The sequence below is a fragment of the Haliotis cracherodii genome, unplaced genomic scaffold (genome assembly GCF_022045235.1).
Source record: "Haliotis cracherodii isolate W230 unplaced genomic scaffold, xgHalCrac1.p SCAF_15, whole genome shotgun sequence".
NCBI lineage: Eukaryota > Metazoa > Mollusca > Gastropoda > Lepetellida > Haliotidae > Haliotis > Haliotis cracherodii.
The window spans coordinates 23,369,272-23,393,955 of NW_027266270.1; the positions used below are offsets into that span (position 1 = coordinate 23,369,272).

At 39.6% G+C, this 24,684-nt stretch overlaps 1 protein-coding gene across 1 annotated transcript in view; it reads left to right on the plus strand.

Annotated features, from left to right (window-relative positions):
* LOC139462396 (GTPase KRas-like) overlaps positions 1 to 24,684 on the plus strand; it is a 44,752-nt gene extending 20,068 nt beyond the window's left edge. The window contains exons 2-8 of the mRNA XM_071244080.1: positions 13,538 to 13,586; positions 15,014 to 15,042; positions 16,070 to 16,154; positions 17,146 to 17,248; positions 18,169 to 18,208; positions 18,577 to 18,737; positions 21,027 to 24,684. Coding sequence (XP_071100181.1) covers positions 13,538 to 13,586; positions 15,014 to 15,042; positions 16,070 to 16,154; positions 17,146 to 17,248; positions 18,169 to 18,208; positions 18,577 to 18,737; positions 21,027 to 21,089 — 530 coding nt within the window. The 3' untranslated portion in view covers positions 21,090 to 24,684. The remainder of the gene's footprint in view (positions 1 to 13,537; positions 13,587 to 15,013; positions 15,043 to 16,069; positions 16,155 to 17,145; positions 17,249 to 18,168; positions 18,209 to 18,576; positions 18,738 to 21,026) is intronic.

A 24,684-nucleotide genomic window follows, 5' to 3' on the forward strand; every position in this document is an offset into this window, starting at 1 on the left:
ACAGCACAACAGTACAGCACAACAGTCCAGCACAACACTCCAGCACAACAGTACAGCACAACACTCCAGCACAACACTCCAGCACAACACTCCAGTACAGCAGTACAGCACAACACTCCAGCACAACAGTCCAGCACAACACTCCAGTACAGCAGTACAGCACAACAGTCCAGTACAACAGTCCAGTACAGCAGTACAGCACAACAGTACAGCATAACAGTACAGCACAACAGTACAGTTCAACACTCCAACACAACAGTACAGCACAACAGTCCAGCACAACACTCCAGCACAACACTCCAGCACAACACTCCAGCACAACAGTCCAGCACAACAGTACAGCACAACAGTACAGTTCAACACTCCAACACAACAGTACAGCACAACAGTACAGCACAACAGTCCAGCACAACACTCCAGTACAGCAGTACAGCACAACAGTCCAGTACAACAGTCCAGTACAGCAGTACAGCACAACAGTCCAGTACAACAGTCCAGTACAGCAGTACAGTTCAACACTCCAACACAACAGTACAGCACAACAGTACAGCACAACAGTCCAGCACAACACTCCAGCACAACAGTACAGCACAACACTCCAGCACAACACTCCAGCACAACAGTCCAGCACAACACTCCAGCACAACACTCCAGCACAACAGTCCAGCACAACAGTCCAGCACAACACTCCAGTACAGCAGTACAGCACAACAGTCCAGTACAACAGTCCAGTACAGCAGTACAGCATAACAGTACAGCACAACAGTACAGTTCAACACTCCAACACAACAGTACAGCACAACAGTACAGCACAACAGTCCATCACAACACTCCAGCACAACAGTACAGCACAACACTCCAGCACAACACTCCAGCACAACAGTCCAGCACAACAGTACAGCACAACAGTACAGCACAACACTCCAGCACAACAGTCCAGCACAACAGGTCCAGTTCAACAGTACAGCACAACAGTACAGCACAACAGTACAGCACAGCACGTGAAGGAAGTCCTGGACAGGAGGAAGCCACTGCTAGCCTGCCTCTGCTGTGCCTGAGCTCATGGGGTGGCCCAGCACGCAGGTGACGGACGGACTCCTGTGTCCAGGTGTGGGTCAAGACCTACATGATCAGGGACATACCTGGCCATCCTATTTATAAGTCCTGGGGACCCCAGGATGACTTAGGGGGGCCCGGACATGATACTAGGGTCCCATTGTAACCACTGTACTGACGGTGGCTGTATCCTCGAGGGGGGTTGAAGTAGCGTAAAATTATTGTCCCTCTAAGAGGGTATGTAAGTCCCATATCATTCGATGTAATTTTCTGCATGCCAGGCTTTTAAACGTAGAATATTCGTCATTTTAATCTTTGGCTTAATTGATACACTGTCGCCAGTGACTGAAGGGATGATATAAATCCTGCTGGGGTCCATGCAGGAAGCAAAGGCACTGTAAGTCCCCATGATCCCTGGTATGGTGATCTTCCTTTAGGTACTGACGATCTCTAGCCCATTTTTATATTGTGTTGTTCACTGATACTTATGACTTTTATATATTCTCAACTAGTTTTAAATAGACTCTGTGATATTCTAGTTATTGTACAGTCCATCGTTGACAACTTTTTATTTTGTCTAAATATGTGTATTTTTAATGTACTTCTCGTCACGATATGGCTGAAATACTGCCGATGTGACGTTAAAGCTTAACTCACTGTACTGACAACAAGTAAAGTAGGAGTATTTGGCAAGCCTTGTGAAAATTATCGATTCTAATCCATGTCTGAAATTATGCGTATCGACAGTAATGTATGTCTTACATAGACCATGATAGACAGAAGCTGTAACATGCATGCTACTCTGCATGCTGTGATTAAATTGGCTTTAATGATAGCGCTGTACTCCATGGGACCTGCAGTGCACATTTATTTGCATCCGCTCTTAATTTGTATTCTTATTGGACAAGATGTTTTTTGTCCAGTAAAACCTTGCATAATCTTGCCGCACATAGGTCAGGATGACTCTGTTGTTTTGTCAGCATAAAGGATTTACACTTTCAGTAAAATCTGTTAATAGAACTACCAATCCAATATAAACATTATGAGGAGTGATCACATATTTTCTAATGTGTTACAGCATCTATACTTACCGCCAAAAGAAACGCGAAAAGGCATTCAGTATAGGTTAGACCACGAGGAACCAGTGTCTAATCGTTGAAATGGTTAATTAAACCATAATTAATTAGTCCTGATGTTTCTAAGTATTTAGTTGTTAGTTTCACACAATTGTTCCCATGTCGCCTTGGCAGAAGACTACATTCGTTAACCTTTCCATGCAGACCTCGCGGATTTGAATCCCACTGGCGACTAACGATTTTCATGAAATTGTTCTTTCAAGATAAATTATAGGGAAAAAAAGAAGTTCTGTCAATTCACTTAGTTAGACCACGATCAGTATATGGGTTAATATATGAAGAATTACTCATATTCAAGAGATATAGATTGGTTCAATGCACAAACGAACATATCATTATGTTGTGTGAACTGACGCTCATGAACGCATCTTATGTGACGTCATAGATCCATGACACTAGATGAACCATTTGACTCGTTCAAGGTTATCAGCATGTAATATTTGGAAATCACGTGCAGCATGTCGTGATAAGAATACCGACAATGTGTGGTATACATTGGAATTGGAATCATCTCTTCTTAACATACATACTTCTCTGTATGTTTCTATGGTCTTTTTCTGCAAAGACATACTTCATCTGTAATGCACTAGATCAGGATGGTGTTGACCAGCTGAATGAGACTGTGACATACACATTATGATGCTTGTTGTGATGCTGGGGTGAACGTGATGATAATGATGATTCATTTAATGTCAGGGATTGTGGGGACGTCAGTTTGTTGATGGTGGCAATGTTGATAATGACTGACTGTGGGAAAAGGGTAGCTATGTGTAAGACATCATCATGATCATATTTACAATAGGCAAGTTTAGCCATAAGTCTGAAACTCAAGTCTCGTATGATTTACTTTTTATCCAGCAAATTTAGCTGATAAGAGTCAATATGTCTTCTGTAAGATGCTTGGGGTGGTCGGGTAGCCTAGTGGTTAAAGCATTCGCTCGTCAAGCTGAAGTCCCGAGTTCGATTCCCGACATGGGTACAATGTGTGAATCCCATTTCTGGACTCCCCTCCCCTTTGCTAACTCTGGTCTACTCCACGCCGCTCCGCTCCTCACTCACTCACTCACACACTCACTCACACACTCAATATGCTCATTGAATCCTCTCCCCTGTGCTAACACTGCTCTGCTCCACTCCTCACTCACTCACTCACTCACTATGCTCACTCACTCACTCACTCACTCACTCAATATGCTCACTCACTTCTCTCCCCTGTGCTAACTCTGCTCTGCTCCACTCACTCACTTACTCACATAGACCATTACAATGGCTCTATAAACTGTTAAGCTATAAATGCAGTGAAAACTTTGCATGAGAATTTTACAAGTCTCACATGCTTTATTCCCCCTACTATCAAGATGACACCGTTCCAAATTCTTCTTCAGAATATCTACACGATACTGCAGACAGACCAAGGGCCAGTTGTCTTACCACTATCCTTACTTGTTCAGCTATGAAAATGTTCCATACATGGTCATATTCCTGGCTTGATTAGTTTGTGTGCTCATCCCATTGGTGGCCGAGGGTAAAGCACCCAGGCTTGTGACCGCTCTGCTGCTACTCTGTAAGCACTTACCGTATTTGACGTAATAAGCGCCCAGGGCGCTCTCAAAATTAGAAATAGGGGGCTCTTATTAGAATGTTATTTTGGTGAAAAGAAACAGAGTTGAAAGATAAATTCTGTGGTTTATGCTGACAACTTGAAATGTTTATGTACGACAGATATATTTTTCCAGAATTAAATGCCCATAATTAAGGGTGCATATAACACACGAGTGCTTATTATAGCGAATAAATAAGTATTGTGTACATCGATCAATCGGAAGGGGTGCTAATTGGGATTGTTCACTTGCCAATATCTTAGCAAATGTCGCTGTGGGCGCATATTAGAGAGGGGTAGACATAATGATAGAGAAGAATGAAGGTCAGGCAGTTGCTTGTCAAAGAACTGCAGTAATATACAGGTCAAACGTTTTGAACCTTACCTAGAATGTCTGGTTCTGTAAGGCGATGATCCCTCCTCTGCTACACAGGGATAAAGAACTGTGTAAGTGAATTTCTCAATATCCGCTATAGAGCCCACTCAATCATGTCAATGGTTGTGGATGTATGTTTTATAGGTGAAGTATCTGCTGAGTTAGCACTATGGACTTATGAGGTGTGTGAAGTATCAAGGAATATAAGCATGTTTCTAGTGGTTCAAATTAACCTGGATTCTCCACAGGTTTTTTTTTGGTTTGGACAGGCTTGTAAAAATAGAATTGTCACATTTGCGGTAACCTTTTAAGAAACATCGGAAATATCAATTTGAGAAAGTTCTCTTTGATCTAGATTTTTTATAAGGTGTTTTTTTACATGTTTATGACCTGGTTTACAGATTTGACAACTAAAACTTTCATAAATGTCAAATAATAAATTTTATTATATCAGTAATGAAGGAACTGCCACAGTTTTTCCATGCATAACTCCGTAAAAGCAAAATCACTTTGAAGTCAATTCTTTTAAGTAAGGAGACAGTAGTCTGTTAGTGGGTGTGACTTAATTGTTGGGGTGCGGGAGGGGGGCGGTTGGATAAATAGAAAAAATTTAATTACTTGGCTAGCCATCAAATGCCACGGAGTCACTTGCAATTTAATCAATAAAGTATTATTTTTAATTTAGACCATGTTCAATAGTTTTCTGTAATAAGATCAACAAATGAAAGTCATCAAGTGTACATTTCTCTTTGAAGGTCAGTAGGTTATGCCATGCGTGTTTCTTCCAGAAGTAGATCCCATATTCCCTGACTTTCTATCAGGTGGCAGAGTTATTAGCTGTTGAGATACACAATACCTGCTAATGTGTCCATTAACCTTCTGTCCTGACCCTGGGGAAACAACTGACCAGTGACTTGCCCCTTGATACAATATTCTCAGCTGTCCAAACTGATAATTGCTAAATCTATAGTGGAGTGCAACTTCCACACAATGTACAGTGGACTGAAAGGAAATGAAGAAGGGAGGAATCAAGGATATTACATTTACAACATCAGTGTTGTTACCCTGTGGAGACCTGTGGTTGTATGGGTCTGTATTGGCCCATAGCTACTCACTCACTCACTCACTCACTCACTTCAGCAACCCATGCTTGCCGTAAAAGGCGACTATGATTGTCGTAAAAGGTGACTAACGGGATCGGGTGGTCAGGCTCGCTGACTTGGTTGATGCATGTCATCGGTCCCAATTGCATGGATCGATGCTCATAATGTCAATCACTGGATTGTCTGGTCCAGACCCGATAATTTACAGACCGCCGTCATATAGCTGGAATATTGCTGAGTGTGGCGTTAAACAACACTCACTCACTCACTCACTCACTCACTTTCTCACTCCTGCATTAACTCTATTCACCAGGGTCAGAAATATATCTGAGGTCTTGTTGACCTCAATATACATATATCATATCTACCACATATTAAGAAATGTGAGTTCCAGTGTTTATCTTGGCCAATTATGTAGCTGAAGCAAATGTCAGTAGCAATTCACATGAAATTAACATGATTCATATTTTTACCAGTTCATATTGATATAGCTTCATCTAATCTTATGGCTTTATAAACAAAAATATAAAAATATCCCCAAACATATTCATGATCTCTAACTTTTTTTGTTCAGTATATGGAGACCGTCAAATTGAAGCCCTTGTCTTAGAGGTTTAAGAAAAATAAAATATCAAGAAACAAAAGGCAAGAACTTTCACTGGATTGTCTGTTCCAGATTCGATTACAGCAACAAACAAACAAACAAACAAACAAACAAACAAACAAAATGTAAATTAATCCAACACAGTATTTGTCATTCATTTTTAACTTTTGTAAAAATTAAGGCAGAAGCTTTTGTAAACAAGAAAAAAATGTTGTAATCAACAATCAAGGTACAAATCCAACCATTTTGTAACCAAATGGCAGTTAAGACAGCCAATATTGGGGGAAATAAGTAATTATCACATTTGATGATACAGGCTATCACTACACCCACCATGCTTACTGGTATCAAGTATCTACAGAATGTTAGCCCTTTGTTGGGAGGTGTTTACACTCATCTAGGCAGAGATAATGCCGGGGGATGTGTGGTTTATTAGATACATCCTGTAGAAGAGGTATGTGGCTGGATGGCGTGATCCCTTCGTCAGATGGGGCACCGGGATCACATCCCAGATTATACCTATGTGCGTGTGTAACACTTGCACTGATTGTCATGCAAGCCTAATGCAGGTTTGCCAGTGTGGTGGATAGCAAATTGATAGAACCATGTATGCTTTGTAACAGTGCAGTCAGCTGTAGAGATTAGGACTAGCCAGCTGTGGTAGAAATTAACCACTCTCTGTAGATTCCGGGTTAGGACAGTCCCCAACCTATGAGACCCGTGAAGATCCAGGGTAGAATAGGTCTTCAGCTTCCCATGCCTGCTCTAAAAGGTGACTATGCTTGTCGTAGAAGGCGACTCACGGGATCAGGTGGTCAGGCTCGCTGACTTGGTTGATACATTGCGTGGATCGATGCTCATGATATCAATCACTGGATTGTCTGGTTTAGTCTCTATTATTTACAGACCGCTGTCATATAGCTGGAATATTGCTGAGTGCGGCGTTAAACAACAAACAAACCAACCAACAACCAAATGGATCAGACTTGGTGACTTGGTTGATTGCGTGTTATTATACCACCTTGCTCACAAAACTCATCACTGGATTGTCTGGCCCAAACTTGATTATTTACAGACCACCGTTATATAGCTTGAATATTGCTGAGTGCTTGTTTGGCAAAAAGTACATAGAAACAGAAATCAATGTGATTGTTCACAAGTTGCAGACGTAACATGTACGCGAAACAGCTCTGCCGTCTCTTTACGTGAGATGGGCGCGGTCCGCAGTACTCGGTGAAACACTTGATACTAATTGATTCAATCACCGTGGTTGTGCTATCACCCGTGACCTCTACAAAAGTAATTAAAGTGCTATGTAAAATCACCCACTGCCGAGGAGACCTAATCCACCCAAGGTCGTGCCTGGCGATTGTGTGTGCATCGAGGCATCTGCCTGCCTATCCTCACATACCAACATACGCATTACGGTCCTGAATAGAAATTAGATATATATAGACAATATTAATATTAGACAAACTGTATTGGGTTATTAAGCTAGTGTGAATGTTTATCTAGGGGCTACTATGATGGAAATGTACAAAGGACAATACTTTAACAGCTGTTTTGTTTCTCGTTAGGAAATGCAGATTGTAGGGCTGGGACGGGTAACTCGGGTACCCGGGTCAGGTGGGTATTGAGTAGGACCCGGGTACCCACAGGACTACCCTGACCCGTGATTAGTCATGTGATATTTGGTTTAATGGCAAACATTATCTAGAACTCTATGGTTACACTACAAGTCACTAATGTTCGCATTTCTTTCTGACTATGCACCCATTCCTTCTGATTTTTCATATGGTTGAATAAAGATATGATTTAATTCCACTTCAGTGTATGAATGACCAGATTGTTTAATACATGTATCTAGATATGTTTTGCCAGGTCTATCCTAAAAATGTTCCCAATTGGACATTTTGAGACATCTCCTGAGACCTACAGTGGGTACCTGGGTAGGGTCGCGTAATAGGGGGGTGGGTACCCGGTTGGTAAATTTGGACTCGTCCCAGCCCTAGCAGATTGACACCACACTGTATTGTGTGGGTGTTTGTCACAACCAAGGGGAGAAACTCACAAGTTACCATAAAAATATAAATGTGATGAAGTCATCGTACTCGGACCTTGTAATGTCAGGGAAAGTAGATGGATTGTAGTAGATTGATATTTGTTATTTTATGTTCATTTGCGGATCTGCTAATACAGAAAAGCCAAAAAAATCAAAACTGAAAACTATTGTATTTTATTTCACAGAATGCATACTTATGTGAACTGTCGAGACAGTAGCCATGTGAGACCGACATGATTGGTTTAGCAAACAGAGAACTCATAATTTTATTAATGTGCATGTGCCAAATCCAGCCTTTAAGACATGCTCAGAGTGCTACGTTACCCTGGTCCGTAGATCAGTGTGCACTCCAGTTTCATTCTCAACTCCTGGGGAGTGTACAACTCAAACTGTCCGTGAGTTGCTAAAAGATGAACTGTACCGAGTACCCATTCACATTTTGAACAAAGTCCATTTCTTAAAGTGACACCATGTGTGCTGCGTGTGCTTTAGTGTGGGGCAGGACGGAAGCCCTGACTGACCTGGTTGAAACATGTCATCGATCCCAATTGCGTCGATCGATGCTCATGATTTTAATCACTGGATTGTCTGGTCCAGACTCGATTATTTACAGCCTGCCGTCATGTAGGTGGAATATTGCTGAGTACGGCGTTAAACAACAAACCAACCAACCGAAGCCCTGGAGACTCTCTGGAGCCAAGACACCAAATGATGTTGCCCATCAAACAACATGACCCTTGGAGATCCGGGGAAGAATAGGTCTTCAGCAACGCATGCTTGCCGTAAAAGGTGACTATGCTTAGCGACTAACGGGATCGGGTGGTCAGACTCGCTGACTTGGTTGATGCATGTCACCGTATCCCAAATGTGTCGGTCGATGCTCATGATCACTGGATTGTCAGGTCCAGACTCGATTATTTACAGACTGTCGTCATAGTGCTTAGTGCTGCGTTAAACAACAAACTAGCAATGAAACTACACTCTGCAAGCAACATTGCTCGGCTTGACATGTTTTTTTACTTGTGTGCCACACACAGTGTAATGTAAAGACGGCGTAAAACAAACCTCACTCACTACTTGTTTCCTGTAAGAGTCTCCCTGAGCATGCATGCAGACAGTCATACCCGTGTATTGACACTCATATCTTGGATGTCTGTTCACCTTCAAGTAACACATGTGCTCACTACTTGTTTCCTGTTAGTGTCTCTCTGAGCATGCATGCCGACAGTCATACCCGTGTATTGACACTCATATCTTGGATGTCTGTTCGCCTTCAAGTAACACATGTGCTCACTCCTTGTTTCCTGTTAGTGTCTCTCTGAGCATGCATGCCGACAGTCATACCCGTGTATTGACACTCATATCTTGGATGTCTGTTCACCTTCAAGTACGACATGTGCAATACAATCAATGATATGTACAGGGTAAGTCAATCTGTGCCACTGAGGGGCCACTGCGTCGTGATGGCCAATTTCAATAGTATTGATTATGTCTCATGACAAGCGCACTACACCTAGCTGAAACATATTGACTATCTTAATACACCAGACAGCTCTCTAACATGTCTGTAGTCACGACATGTACACAAAAATCATTAATTGACAGATTATTAGAACCTTTTTGTATTTCAGGATGAAACTATATTCTGTTTCTTTGCAGTTAGAAAACTGCATGTTTTGCAAGAGCGGCCAATGAAAATGGTTTGCATTTAAGTGACATTTGAGGAACTGTGGTATCAATGGAGTCAGGCTTGCTTCATCATGTTTATCTAACTTCTGTACTGACAAGGGGAATTGAAAGAACAAGGAAGTTGAAATGCTTAGACAACTGTTTCATGGAAGTAATTTGTCTTTAATAGAAATTGACACACCGTGGTTGTTGTTAAGACAGTTATATTGTAACCTGGATTGAACAAGGAAATCTTTTCACACACGCCATCAGCATTCCCTCAGCTAAGACTCCATTATTTACAGGTTGCTGGGAAATATTGGTTCATTATTGCTGTATGTGGCATAAAACAACATTCACTCACTACATGGTGCCTATGTATTCACTCACAACAAGACTCGTGAAGATCTTGGTTAGAATTTTTCTTCAGCAACACATGCTTGCGGTAAGAACCAACTAATGGAATCGGGTGGTCAGGCTCGCTGACTTGGTTGTTGTATGTCATCGCATCCCAATTGCCTAGGTCAATGCTCATGATGTCCATCACTGGATTGTCTGGTCCAGACTCGATTATTTACTGACCTGCTGTCATATAGCTGGAATATTGCCGAGGTTATTATTAAACAACAAACACTGTATTTATCATCAACAACAGACAGATCACATGCCTATTCATTCACTGACTATAGAATATCTTTGCATTCACTCACTATGTGAGTCTTGAGTGTTGTTTTTAAGGGGTGTTATGTCTTCTTGAGGCAAGGGAATTAACTGACTGTAAAACTCCAGCTTCTACCCTTGCCGAACCAGGCTGGAATTTCTGGGCTCGATCGTAGCGCTACCAGTGGCTATTACCAGTTCATGTCCTTTATGTCCCTCCTGTTGACCAATCAGATTCCACCTCTCATATCACTTGCATTTGCTGCAAACAAAATGGCGACGCTGATCTCATCGATGGTCAAATACATATTGTAATTAAACAGGTCTTACCTCGCGAAGTGCCCAGTTGACAGAACACAACTTTTGCAAATCCTGACCAAAATCTACACGTTGTAATCCATGTTGTTTACAAACCGGATGTCCATTTTGTTTCGTGATTTTGATTGGACTCTGCATAGACTCGTTAGTCCAGCCGAGTTATTACTCCATTATTGCAGCCTTGTTCGGCAAGGGTGGAAACTGGACTTTTACAGTCAGTTAACTATCTTGCCTCGGGAAGATGGGGGTATTTGTGCAACACAACAGCTGATATTGAACCTGTTCCAAGTACAAGTGTGTCTGCTGGCAGTGAATGTTGACTAGTATGCTGCAGCCGGTGTCAACTTGTAACTTGATGTGAGTGACTGTGGTATGGATGACACAGGACAGATGTTTCCTTCCGACAATATTCTACTTATTTACATGTATATTGTTTAAATAACAGCATATGGTACCTTGTTTACTGAGGTGACACTTGGCCTACTGAGAATGGTGGGATTATCATGATCATGACACCTCTAGTATGCCATATAGTTTATCTGTCAATGTATAATGAGTCGGTTAAAACATCAACTCACGTCAGCAGTATTTCAGCCATGTCGTGACTAGCTTGAGTAATCCGCTTACAATATATAAAAACCTGTCAAGGATGGACATTTTGATAACAAAACATGTCAAGCTAAGTAATGTTGCTTGCACAGTGTAGTTTGATTGCTTGTTTGTTGTTTAACGCCGCATTCAGCAATATTCCAGCTTTATGACAGCAGTCTGTAAATGATCGAGTCTGGACCACATTATCCAGTGATTGACATCATGAGCATCGATCCATGCAATTGGAATAAGATGACAAGCATCAACCAAGTCAGTTAGTTTGACCACACGATCCTGTAAGATACCTCTTAGGACAAGCATAGTTACCTTTTACGGCATGCATGGGTTGCTGAAGACCTATTCTACCCCGGATCTTCACGGGTCGACAGTTATAATGTAAAACTAGGATATAACCATAAAACAATGCAGTGAGCATGGTGAGTACTATGTTCTTTGACAGTATAATATAAAAACCATGCTAGAGATCACCAACAACTAAGGGGAATACTGCCTGTATATCCACTACTCTATTTAAATATGCACTTGACTTTAGGCTGGGACGACCCAATAAGCATCACGATACTCTGCACACGATCTGATACGTGTCATGATACTTGTTGCATGTACTCATATCTGTGGTGCCATCTTTTTCATAGACAGGATGGCCAAATACCTGTCACACTGATGATTTACAGTCGGCAGTGTCAAGTATTGTGCAATGGATGAAAATATTTACATTTTCCCCACTAATTTGTGTTTGGTGTAACAGCTATTAAAGGGAACGTTTAAGGGAAGAATGGATATATTTCACTTAGTGTGAGACTGTTATTGATACTTGTATCGAGAAGTAAAACATGGCAAGCAACCAATGCTTCCGTTGTCTCGCTACTACTTGACATATAAGAATCAGTTTTGTGTATCATGGTAAGATACGGGGCGGTCGGGTAGCCTAGTGGTTAAAGCGTTCGCTCGTCACGCCAAAGACCTGGGTTCGATTCCAGACATGGGTACAATGTATGAAGCCCATTTCTGTATCCCCTGCCTTGATATTGCTGGAATATTGCTAAAAGCGGCGTAAAACCATACTCACTCACTCATGGGAAGATAGAAATATCCCTATCAAAGGTAGAGTAATATACATTACCCTTATGTGGCAGTTTAGAAACTGTAGTATCATGAAGACAGTTGACTTATGGAGTTCAACTTCATTTTTCTTGCAATGCAATGTTTTGTACGAGGGCCTGGGACCTTTTCAAGGAAGTTCTTGATAAGGAATTTACACTTGTACCACTGCATCAGTATTGAAAGAATAAAGAGGCTGAAACATGATACATGTCTGAAACTATCCTTGACCTTCTGACACGGTGGCAGTGGTCAGGAGGAATTGGTCCCCAGTAAGAGTGAAACAGTTCGAACTTTCAGAGCATCACCATACTCTGTGCCAGGATACAAATATCGTATCGACAGGTCCTGTAGTGATACAAAACGATACAAGCAATAATGGTTCAAACATGAATTGTAAAAATCTTACTGCGGAAGAAAACATGGTTCATGAAGGGAATTCTCTGCAAGAACAGCAAGTACACCTAGTTTCAGTCTCCAATCCTGGATTCGTCCTGATCATGAATTCGTCCTAATCATAAATTCATCCTGATCATGAATTCCTCCTGATCATGAATTCTTCCTGATCATGAATTCTTCCTGATCATGAATTTCGCCTGATAATGAATTTGTCCTGAACATGAATTCGTCCTGATCATGAATTCTTCCTGATCATGAATTCTTCCTGATCATGAATTCCGCCTGATCATGAATTTGTCCTGAACATGAATTCGTCCTGATCATGAATTCATGGCTCAGCATCACTGAAGTGCTCATGTGTTTCACCTTCGACTCTTAGGCTAAAAAATTAATAGTCTTGGTTCTCAGGCACCACCCGCATCATCATAAAGTCTGCCACACCTTTTGTTTTTACATTCATTTTCAAAAAAATATAAAACTCCTAATACTTAAACACAATGCTCAAAAAAAAATTGGAAAATGGAAACAAAACAAAACGAGCAATGAACTTTATGATGATGTGGGCAGTGACTGAGAACCAAGACAATTATTCTTTTTAGCCTTACAGCTATCTTTTACTGGGGCACAGGTTGACCAACTGCTTAGGGCACATCAGTTCACTGTGCAGTGATGGGTCGGGATCAGCTGGTCATGGGGTCCGTAACAAGATGTGCCCAGTTTGGTCCGGGGTATGTGGGTATTAGGTGGATGAGCATAATTTGGATGAGGAAATTTTTATTGTAAGTTATTTGTATATGTCTGGCTGTATGAACTATGGTGACAGTGTGTTGTGTTTGTTTCAGCTGGAGGCGTAGGTAAGAGTGCCTTGACTATCCAGCTCATACAGAACCAGTGAGTATTGCTTTCGCTCCACATCTTTAGTTAGGAACTACCATATTTCCTCTACTAGACGTCCAGGGGTCTGTTAATTTTGTGCAAGCCATTGACTCAGCATCTATTCTGTTTAATGCGAACACAGTGACAAGTCACTACCTTTATGAAACCCAAATTCTACAGTCATACAAAGGTTACATATGCACGAAACGGTCATTATTTATCGCTAACATCTCACAGCATTTGAGACCTGGCATCTAATAGAGGCCTGGCTTTGAACAGTGTGTATGACCAATCTTTAATAAGAGGCTGGTGTGCACTGGAGGTCTGGCATCTAGTAGAGGAAATACGGTACATCCCGAAATGTGAATACAGAAAGAGAAGCGCAGATTCAGCTTTTTTGGTGCCATTGAAAATAAAAAAATGCTTGTTTATACTTCAGGAGGTAATTTGACATTGTTTATTATTGTTTATCTGTCATGTTATGAGAGATTAACATTAGTCATATGGAAATATCCAGTGTTCTTTAACTTCTTTTGAGTAGGATATGTCGAAATTCCCAATTCTTCTCGTCTGTATTAACAGGGTTTCAATGGACATGAAATGATAATGATATACGGAACAAAAAAAGTTAGGGATCATTAATATTTTGGGGTATATCTTTATGAAATCTTGTACTTGTTCACTACAAAAAAATATACATATTTATGATCCGTAACTTTTTTAGTTATACCCTGACCGAAAAGGGTGGGAGTATTATAGTTATACGAAGGCTTTCTGCCCATCCATCTTCCGTCCGTCCTTCCAAGGACATTTTTGTGTGTGACCTATAACTTGAAGACTACCACAGAGATTCTTTTCAAACTTCGTAGACACTTGTTATACCTATAGGAGAGGTGCGGTGCAAAGATTGATTTCAATATTTGGATTTTCTGAAAAAATACAGCATTTTTACATTTTTTTACTTAGAATTTCTTTACTTAAACATTTGTGTGACCTATAACATGAAAACCACTGCATTGATTCTTCTCAAATTTAGGCTACAGTTTCCATACTAATAGAAGAGGTGCATTGCAAAGTTTGATTTTGATATGTGTGATTTCTGTAAAAAAATATGATGTTTTTTCATATTGTGAACTTCGAATATTATTTTACTTGTGCCACCTATGACAAAAATCCTTGTTCATTGATTCTTTTCTACTCGGGGATACAGTTTCTGTACCACTAAGAGTGGTGCAGTGCAAAGTTGGATTTCGACCAGTGGATTTCTGAGAAAATGTTGCGTTTTTCATGTTTTGAACTTGAGATGAAGTAGGGGGTATTAGTGAGCCCTAGTGAACCTCTACTCACGAATATCAAATCTGTGGATTACCAGTGACAATATGTTTCCTGTGTCGAATGATGTATGTATCCATCTCTAATGTGTGTATTTTCTCTCTCCACAGCTTTGTAGAAGAGTATGATCCAACTATAGGTAAGTCACTGTGGCTGTCGGATGGGTATGGGGGGGGGGGGGGGGGGATCTCCCTGGCTGGCTGCTGATGGGGAACCCCTTTATTGATAGTGTGTTCTTTATCTTGCTTCAAACCTAGTTTGTAGCCATGGTAACCTGTGTTGAGAATCTTCAAAAAGGATTTATTTTTAATTAAGCTGATCAGGACGGCCATACAGTAAAGTGAGAACAATGGCTTGACATCACCAGTGAACAAGTGTGATGTTATTGACTGGACAAGTAGTAGTAATAATAAATGTGAATAGTATTCACATACTGCAGTAAACTATGGTTATATTGAACTCAAAGGGACTACTAATTTTAGTTTGTTATAACCGTAGTTCGTTATAAGCATATATGTCGCACATATACAGCAAATGGCTGGGACCCCAAAATATGTTCATTATATCCGTCATTTCGCTACAAGTGTGTTCGTTATAAATGTAGTTTACTGTACTTAGAGTTTGAAAAAAGTGTGTAGGAGTGAGGTAAATTATTCAATAAGCCAACAGAAACAAAAATGTGAATTGATATATTTGACTTTTAAAAAGTTATAATAGGCAGAGCTGTTACAGGAAAGAGTTGACGTAAATGGGGCCAATGAGGTAGACAGTACAATTTGGGGCCTTCAGTCAGAAGTCATTAATTTTTTGGCTTAGTAAAAAAAACGTTTGAATAGCGGAATGTTGAATCTAAAATGTGAAATGATCTCTAGGTGAATGTGAATTGTCAGTCTGTAACGGAACATGGGGACAACTGGTTCTCCTTTCAACTCATTACTGCAATTAGTATTGTGCACATACCGAACACTGGCTGGTTTTCTTGTTGTTAGGTCTAGTTGTGTACAACTTTTATGAGATTTGGGCAAGATTAAGAGTAAACAGTCCACATGTAATTTACTCAGCATTTCTTATGGATGTTTAACGTTAATCTTCGTCTAATATTTACAATATACGCTAAACAGAATAGCCCATCAGGAACCTGATGTAAGTAATGTTGTGTTTTCCAGAGGATTCGTACCGTAAACAGGTTGTGATTGATGGGGAGACGTGTCTACTGGATATTCTCGACACAGCAGGTCAAGAGGAGTACAGGTAAAGGAGTGTGGCGGAGGGAGTGTGGCGGAGGGAATGTACCAGGTGACCGGTGCACTGGTCCATGTGTCCCTCGTCCCTATGTCCTCATGATATGTGTGTGCCATCTTGATTCGAGGTCATCAACTCAGGTGACAAAATGAAACTTGCTGCTCCTCTGTCAGCTAGTCCCTTTTTCGTGAGCAAGGGTTTACAAGTCTCATCCTGTGTCATGTATCCATGTCGGATAGAGCAGATCCAACTTCGAGTCGTAAACACATTTTTGGTAAACGCCCCACCCCCCCCACCCCCCACCCCCCATGTCATTACTGAAATAAGGCTTAGAGCATCACCAAACTGGTTTACATAGAAACCCCATATTGCATTATGTTTGATTTATCAACTTTTAACAGCTTTGATTTTTTTCTTCTTCTGTGAATCCTGTGTTCAGTCCTAATGTCATCAATCATATAGCAGCATTTTGGAGTGGTGTCATGGCTGCATTTGTATCACATTATATATAACTTCCATATTTTACAATGTTACCATCATTCTTGTGTAGTTGATGCACAGAAATGCCTTTACATCATGCTGCTAGATCCAAATGAAATTTCGGGGGTTCAAATACTCAATACCTCCCACAAATATGTTGATCTGCTAGTTATCAGTACTCAAGTGGGGCAGTGGGGTAGTGTGTTGGTTAAAGCGTTCGCTCGTCACATCGAAGACCCGGGTTTCCCCACATGGGTACAATGTGGAAAACCCATTTCTGGTATCCCCCGCCATGATGATGATACTGCTTGAATATTGCTAAAAGCAGTTAAACCTCGTTTAACCTCCAGAAAGATCACCAAACATGAAATCAAGGCTCAACTTTATTAAAAACAAGAACAAAATCATGCTCAAACAAAAGAATAATATGTAAACTTTCAAGGAAAACTGAAAGGTGAGCTTGACCAATGAGTACATTCCTTCAAGCAGAAACTGATTGTGTATCGCCTTCTTCTTCCAGCGCCATGAGGGACCAGTACATGCGGACGGGGGAGGGGTTTCTATGTGTGTTTGCAGTTAACAATACCAAGTCTTTCGAAGATATCAACCAGTATAGAGAACAGGTCAGTCAGAGTTACCTCCCTTTCTCCATCCACCTTCTCATCATTCAGGTATACAAACTGTTAGTTAGATTGAAGATATCGCTGTAACTATTTTTGATAATCATTCTATATTGAGGGAACGATTTAAAAGCTGAAATGTAAGTATTGTGTAATTTCTGGCAATGTATCTCCCATATATGATGTATTAAATTTTCAAGTGTCCTTCATCAAGATAAAGTTTTGTGGTTTAGGTATCTGTAGCTTGACCCAGTAAGCACAAAGTGTAATAGGTAGTGTCTCATCAGTGCACAGCCTTCGAATCTATGTTACTGGACCAGTGAAGATTATTCCCAGAAAACCAAATGTATCAGGTGGTCAGACTCAGTGACTTGGTTAAGAGCATGTCATCGTACCCTGATAGATAGTTGTTCACAATAACGATCACTTGATTGTCTGGGCCAGACTCAATTATTTAGAGACTGCCATCATGTACCTGGAATATTGCTGAGTGCTGTGTTAAACAACATACTGAGACACTGAATAACACATTTGATACCGTATTCGACGTAATAAGCGCCCACAGCGATACTTGCTAATATATTGGCTAGTGAACAATCCCAATTAGCACCCCTTCCGATTGATCAATGTACACAAGACCTATTTATGCACCCTTAATAATGGGCAATTAAATTCTGGAAAAATACATCGGCCGTATATAAACATTTCAGGCTGTCAGCATAAACCACAAAATTTATCTTTCAACTGTTTTTTTTCCACCAAAATAATATTCTAATAAGAGCCCCCTATCTATAACTTTGAGAGCGCCCTGGGTACTTATTACGTCAAATACGGTATATGCATTGATAAAGCTGCATGGGGATATGTATCACAGTGTATACAAGATGGTAGTCGTATTATCTATTTCTCCTGTATATTTTCAGATTAAGAGAGTTAAGGATGCTGACGAGGTGCCCATGGTTTGTAAGTACATTCTGATTCTACACATTCATCTCATGATATACAACATCCAAGCATTTTGTTAGTTCAATTCACATGGATGAAATGTGCCTTATTTTTGCCATTAGCATGTTTGACCTAAAGTTTGTTTCTAGATTGATTGATGATTGTGAAAGAAAGGCTGTAACACAACACGTTGCCATGTTTGATCTGATACTCAAATATTTGTGGCTGTAGATGTCAATCTGTTAACTATAACTGACAGATGATATATAGATATGTCAGTTCATTATATACATCAGGATATCTCTATTTGAACCTGCTCCTCAACATTGACCAATCATCTTTGTGACTTGCCTGTTACCATGATGACCTGATTATTCATGTTTCAGTGGTAGGAAATAAGGTAGATCTACCCACACGCACAGTCCATTCAAAAGATGCGAAGCAGGTTGCCGACAGCTATGGGATTCCTTACGTTGAAACATCAGCCAAGACAAGGCAGGGTGTTGATGACGCATTTTACACACTTGTTAGAGAAATCAGGAAATATGTAAGTATGCTCAGAAAGTGGGGAACACACCCCGCCCTCTTAGCTGCCTCATATTTGTTGGCGTGGTTATGGGCCGGGAAGGAGAAAATCAATCCCTCAGAGTTAGAAATTACATACGCCTTCTCGGTCATCACAAAAATTCTTATTATGGCAGATGATCGCCTTCCCGGTACTTGTTAATTACAAAGAAAACACCAATGAAATGAGGACAGTATTTAATCTGGGCAACAAAGTCAATATATAACAAGTATAGTATAACATATCATATATCATGCATGTATTTGAAGAATACTTGGGTTTCAGAACAAAGAGACATCCTACTCACAATTCAAACAACTTTTGCGTTAAAGTCGCATCTTCTCAATACAAGATATAGTAGTAGAGATGAACTGATTCCCGCGTGTTGTTATAGCTTCATCGTTTCTTTACTAGATTACTTAATCTGAGTTCAATGGAAGTTAGTAATCACATTCTCCGAGTTCAATTTTACACAATTTTAGTAGATTATCTCTTTCTTTATTTTTCCGTCTCACGAGTTCAATGGAAGTTAGTAATCACATTCTCTGAGTTCAATTTTTTTTATCTCTTTCTTCACTTTTCCGTCTAACAACACCCCAGTGTCCTCAATGTATAAGTGTCCGTTGTATACATAACGAGGGTACACATCACTGATCTTTTCATTCGCCTTTCCGGTCCCCAGGCCCTTACCCCTCCATTCGCCTTTCCGGTACTACTGGTAAATAGATTTTCGACTTCCCACCCCGACACCGTTGGCGTGACCCTGTGGGCCGCTGTGGTTAATACATTTATCAGCTGTCACAAGGGTGTGGAAGATCAGATTTGCCCAAATTGTTACGTGAGAATTCGGACAAGTACAAAAATCAGCTTCACTTGCCCCCAGACAACCTCAAACTGTAGAAGAACTTTTGTCAATGTTATGATAAAAAACTTGGACAGACCGATTTTGTGATAAAAAACACCCTTATGAGTCAATAATCTGGACGAATAGACTTGTTGTCTCTGGACAAGTGACTTATTGCTGTTTACTTGTCCAGGGACAAGTTCACAATTTTTATATTTCCACACACTTGTCGCAACTGGGGCCATGGATTGCTCTGTTGGAAATATCTGTCGACAGTGCTATTGAAATTTCAGTTCAATGTGGCTTAAGTAAAAAAAATTAACAGCTCTGTACCTATCTCTCCTTGTGTTTAAAATACCCCACTGTCCGAGACGAGTTGGTCTGGCTTTATTTTGTTTCAGATTTAGTTTATGAAATAATGGATATGAACTTATAAAAGGATATGAAGTAGTTCACAGTTGAAGGGGTTGTCTGTTCTTGCAGAATTTGAGACTTTTCAATGTTTCTTCCTCAAATATAGAACATAAGTTCCTGTTTACTCAGAGAGGGTCGGGTTCTAGTGATTGTTTGTTTGTTGTATGACGGCTGTCTTTAAATAATTGAGTCTGGACCATACAATCCAGTGATTGACATCGTGAGCATCGATCCACGCAATTAGAATACAGTGACATGTGTCAACCAAGTCAGCGAGCCTGACCACCCGATCCTGTTAGTCACCCCTTACGACAACCATAGTTACCTTTTACGTCATGCATTGGTTGCTGAAGACCTATTCTCTACCTGGATATTCACGGGTTGTTCTAGTTTTTTAAATGTATCTGTTTTGCACGTTCAGTTTTGGGATACTCGGTCTGCAACCTATGCTGGTTGAAAGAGGTGACTTAAAGGATCTGTTGGCTCAGTGTAAGACTCACTTGGCAAAGTTGATCGCTGCTCACATCAATCACTGGATTTTTGGGTCCAGACTTGATTGACCGCCTCCATGGTCTAGTGGTAAAGCGTCCGCCCGGAGAGTGGAAGGTCCGGGTTCGATCACCGGCCACATCATACCAAAAGATGTTAAAAGATGGTACATGTTGTTACCCTGTCTGGCGCGCGGCATTAAGGGGCTAAAACAAGGACTGGTCGGCTCGGAGTGAGTAAACCGTGTCTGAGTGGGGGTATTCATGTTAAACTGTGGCATGGTATCTCAGTGAGCTAGCACTATAAATCGGCATCATTCCAGACTAGTACAAGCAGCGACACAAACACACACATGTACATGCACGTTGCAATATAAGTGCAATAATCTTGGACTCGACGTTAAACCCCATTTCGCCTCACCTCACCACCAGACTTGATTATTTACATGCCACCTTCATAAAGCCAAATAAAGCGTCTGTTCAGGGTAGTGTATTTGACCTCAATGTTAACTTCTGTTCTTTCAGAAAGAGAAGAAGGGAAAGGACAAGCGGAAACGAAATAGAAGACGACTATGCAAACTCTTCTGATCATGTGACATGTCATGTGATCTGTGATGACGTTATTTGTTTACCTGTGTTGGAAACACAGTCATCATTCATGTGTATAAGGTGCCGAATCCGATAGATAACATTCATTTTGTGTCTGTCCGTTAGTCCACTCGTCAGCGTCATGTCAACTTGGCAGTGTTTTGTCATTGCTCATCTTTACATAGCCAATAACATTCAAGTCTTGGTTTTTTTCTGTAAAAAATTGTGAATTTTTAGATATTTTACATTTTTGATATCTTGATACAGCTACTGTTTTCCCAATTCCTGTATGTGCAAGCATGATGTAGAGAAGCATTGTGTTAAAATGTTTAAATAAACTTGTATATTTTCTTTTTGTACTTTACAAGACAGTATTTATGATGTACAGTAAACTAGTATATGAAGTGGATTGTCGTTAATCTGTAGAAGAAACCATGAAATGAATTTAGAAACCAAATGAAACTTAGTCGGTATTTATGAGACATTGCCATTGGATGATCATGATGATGTGGGGATATAAATGATATATATATCAGAAATCAGTTGATGAAACAGAATGATAGGTTATATCCTGTGACTTGGTGCCCAATGAAAAATTAAATTTGGAAAGAAGGAAACGACAATCTTGATGTAAGGGAGGTAATTCTGCCTCAATTGTTCATTCATAATATCATAAGTTCTTTTTGTAGGACTTGGAATTAATTGATCTAAATTCTTTTGTCATTTGGCATGAGTGTTTCAATGTCCACACCTGAATCCTCCCATACTTCCATTACTTCTTACACAAGAGTTTTCCATCTAAATATTCTGAGTTTGTGATTGTAGAAGTACCTCCTAATTGATTTCAGTTTTTTCTCTTGAATTGTAGGACTTGATATATTGTACACAAAATATACGCACATGAGACTTATGTATTCTACAACACGTGAATGGTTAGAGTTCTCTCCCCTGTACAGTGTTAGTCCCCTAGTCCTTACCAAACTGCCCAACAGTAAAGGTATCATAAGGACTAGTAGAAATTGGCCAATTTTAAGGGTTTTGCTATGTTATCATTATAAGGACTAGTGGGCTAAAACTGTTAGTTTCTAACCCTGCTGTAGCAGTCATGAGTTTTGTACAAAAAAGTTTCTTAATGTACAGTAAGACATCATATGGCTAATGTCACAAGTGTATTATGATAGTTTTTTTAATTGTTTGTACCTGTTTTCATTTTATTATCAATACTTGTACAAACCATCAATATGTGCTAACCATCTTGGGTGCTTCAAGGATAATTCTTAACTCTGACAGGCGGATTCTGGTTTTTGTGCTTTAGAAACAGTTGCAGGTGATATGTAACTCATTCTTATAACAACCCAAATGGTTTTGGAAATATGTCTCGAAATAAATTGCATGAAAATGTATGATTTTCTTTCAGGTTTTTTTTTCATGACATGTTGAATGACTCTTCTAGCTGTTGCCAACAAATTGCTCAACTCAACATAACACTGATGAAGTAAATGGTTTGAAAGAACTAGCAAAATGGATTGGGTTGTATTAATATCTGGTACCACAGATATATATTGCCTGTATCATGCATCGATATCCTCATTGTGTTTTTCATCATTGAAAAGGAGGGAAATTCTGCAGATCAGAAACTATTTTGAAATATATTTTTCCATTACTAATCCGTCATTCTAAACATGCATATGTACCTGAGTCAGTGTCAGTATCAATATGTGTGGCAAGTCACTGATGTTGTGCTTGTTGAGATGTACAACTGCAATTTGTTTGACGATGCTGGGAGAATAGTAGCATCAGACAGAATTTGTTATCAGAGATCATATGGATAAGATGCATTTGCTAATGTTTGACATGCTGCTGTTTTGTTTTGGAACTATACTATTTCATTGATGTTAAAGAACACCCAATTTTTTTCATGAGTCTAGTTAATCTTTTCATATGAAAACAATAGGGTGTTCTTTAACTTCTTTAACATAGTATAGTTCTATCTCAATAAGGACATCTTTTCACAAAGCTGTTATTCTTTGGATAAGGCATTTATTCTTTTTGATAAGTTTAATTCACGTCTTAGTAGGATAAAGGCAGGAGAAATATTCTTGCATTTTTTTATTAAGAAGTAAGAACACTTTCGTATCAACTCATTCATTCATTCATTGCACTTTCGCATTTGTAAAGAAGGTAATATTAAAGCACTATTGATTTACTTTGTTGCATTTTGTAAATATTCAATTTTGTATTTAGTCAAATTCTGAATGGTGTACCTCGACCTTTTCCTTCGTATAGTGCTGAGTGATATTTTTCTCGTTCTAATTTTTTGCATTTGTATAGAAAATCCTATTCCATTCTGAATAGTTAAGTTGATTCAATCTTTTTATTGAGATTTTGATGACCCCGGTTATACATGCTGTTTTATTTTAGTTTACTTGTTTTCAATTGTGCGCAATGGCAAGTTATCAGAGTTGTTTAATAGAACTTGACAATGGCATGGATTCAAGAAACGTTACTGCTTTCCTTTTGAATATTTAGTACAAAAGGGATATTAATTAGATGGGGTTTATGGAAAACAGATGTGAGCTTGTTAGTTAATGTAAACAGTGTAGCTGCTTTCTTAGTGCAATATCAACAGTGAGGCTTGACAATGCTCAATATGTATGAATGTGATTGTCATATTCAGCTTTAAGAATAACTTTCATGTCAAGTCTTTCTGGAAACTCATTAGAAATAGCAACCAAATTGGTAATTTGAGTTAGACACAGCCATGAATTGTTTTTGAGTACTGTAACTTGAGTTCGAACACTGTGATAAATTGTTTCAGAAAGTAAATTGATTTTAAGACACTGTGATTAATTTTATTCAGAGCTTACACTGTTAATTGTTTTCAGTCTAAAACGTAATCTTTTGTGTCCGGATATCTTCTGTTTAAGTGTGCGAGTGTATTACTATTAGTTGTGCTGTGGACACTGTTCAACCCTGACCATTCCACATACTAGTATGTGATATGTGAAGATAATGAATGGTTTAGTTTATAAGGGCTTTATCTATTACTAATGAGTGAACTATATGCATTGTGGATTTTCCAGACAACTGATAATATTATGATTAAATCCTTCTGCAATTTGTTAGTCAAACCATATTGAAAAGGAAAATATGGATAAGAGTTGTTTGTTTTTAATTCGAGATGTGTATGTTTAATGAAGAACGTGTTGTATAATCTTAAGGAAACTGACAAATTTTGTAAAATATATATAGGACCAATGTGTCAGTGTAGAAACACTATTTATGAATACAGGTCCCCTTTGTATTTATTAGTTAAGTCAAATTTTATTTGTGATACAAGGCATAAGGATCTCACGAGTTAGTTGATTGGCCACGTTTGGCCACAGTGATGGTGGCATCACGAGCTAGTGGATAATGTTGTGACCTTGAATCTGGCAGTGGAGAAACTGAGCTAGCTGGCAACGTGTGCTGGATATTTTGCAGCATGCTGCTGTTGCTATAAGGAAGGAAACATCACCTTCAAGGCATTCATTGATTTATGGTGGGTCACTTTTGTATTGTCAAGACGAATGTTATTCTCAATAAAAACAAGTTC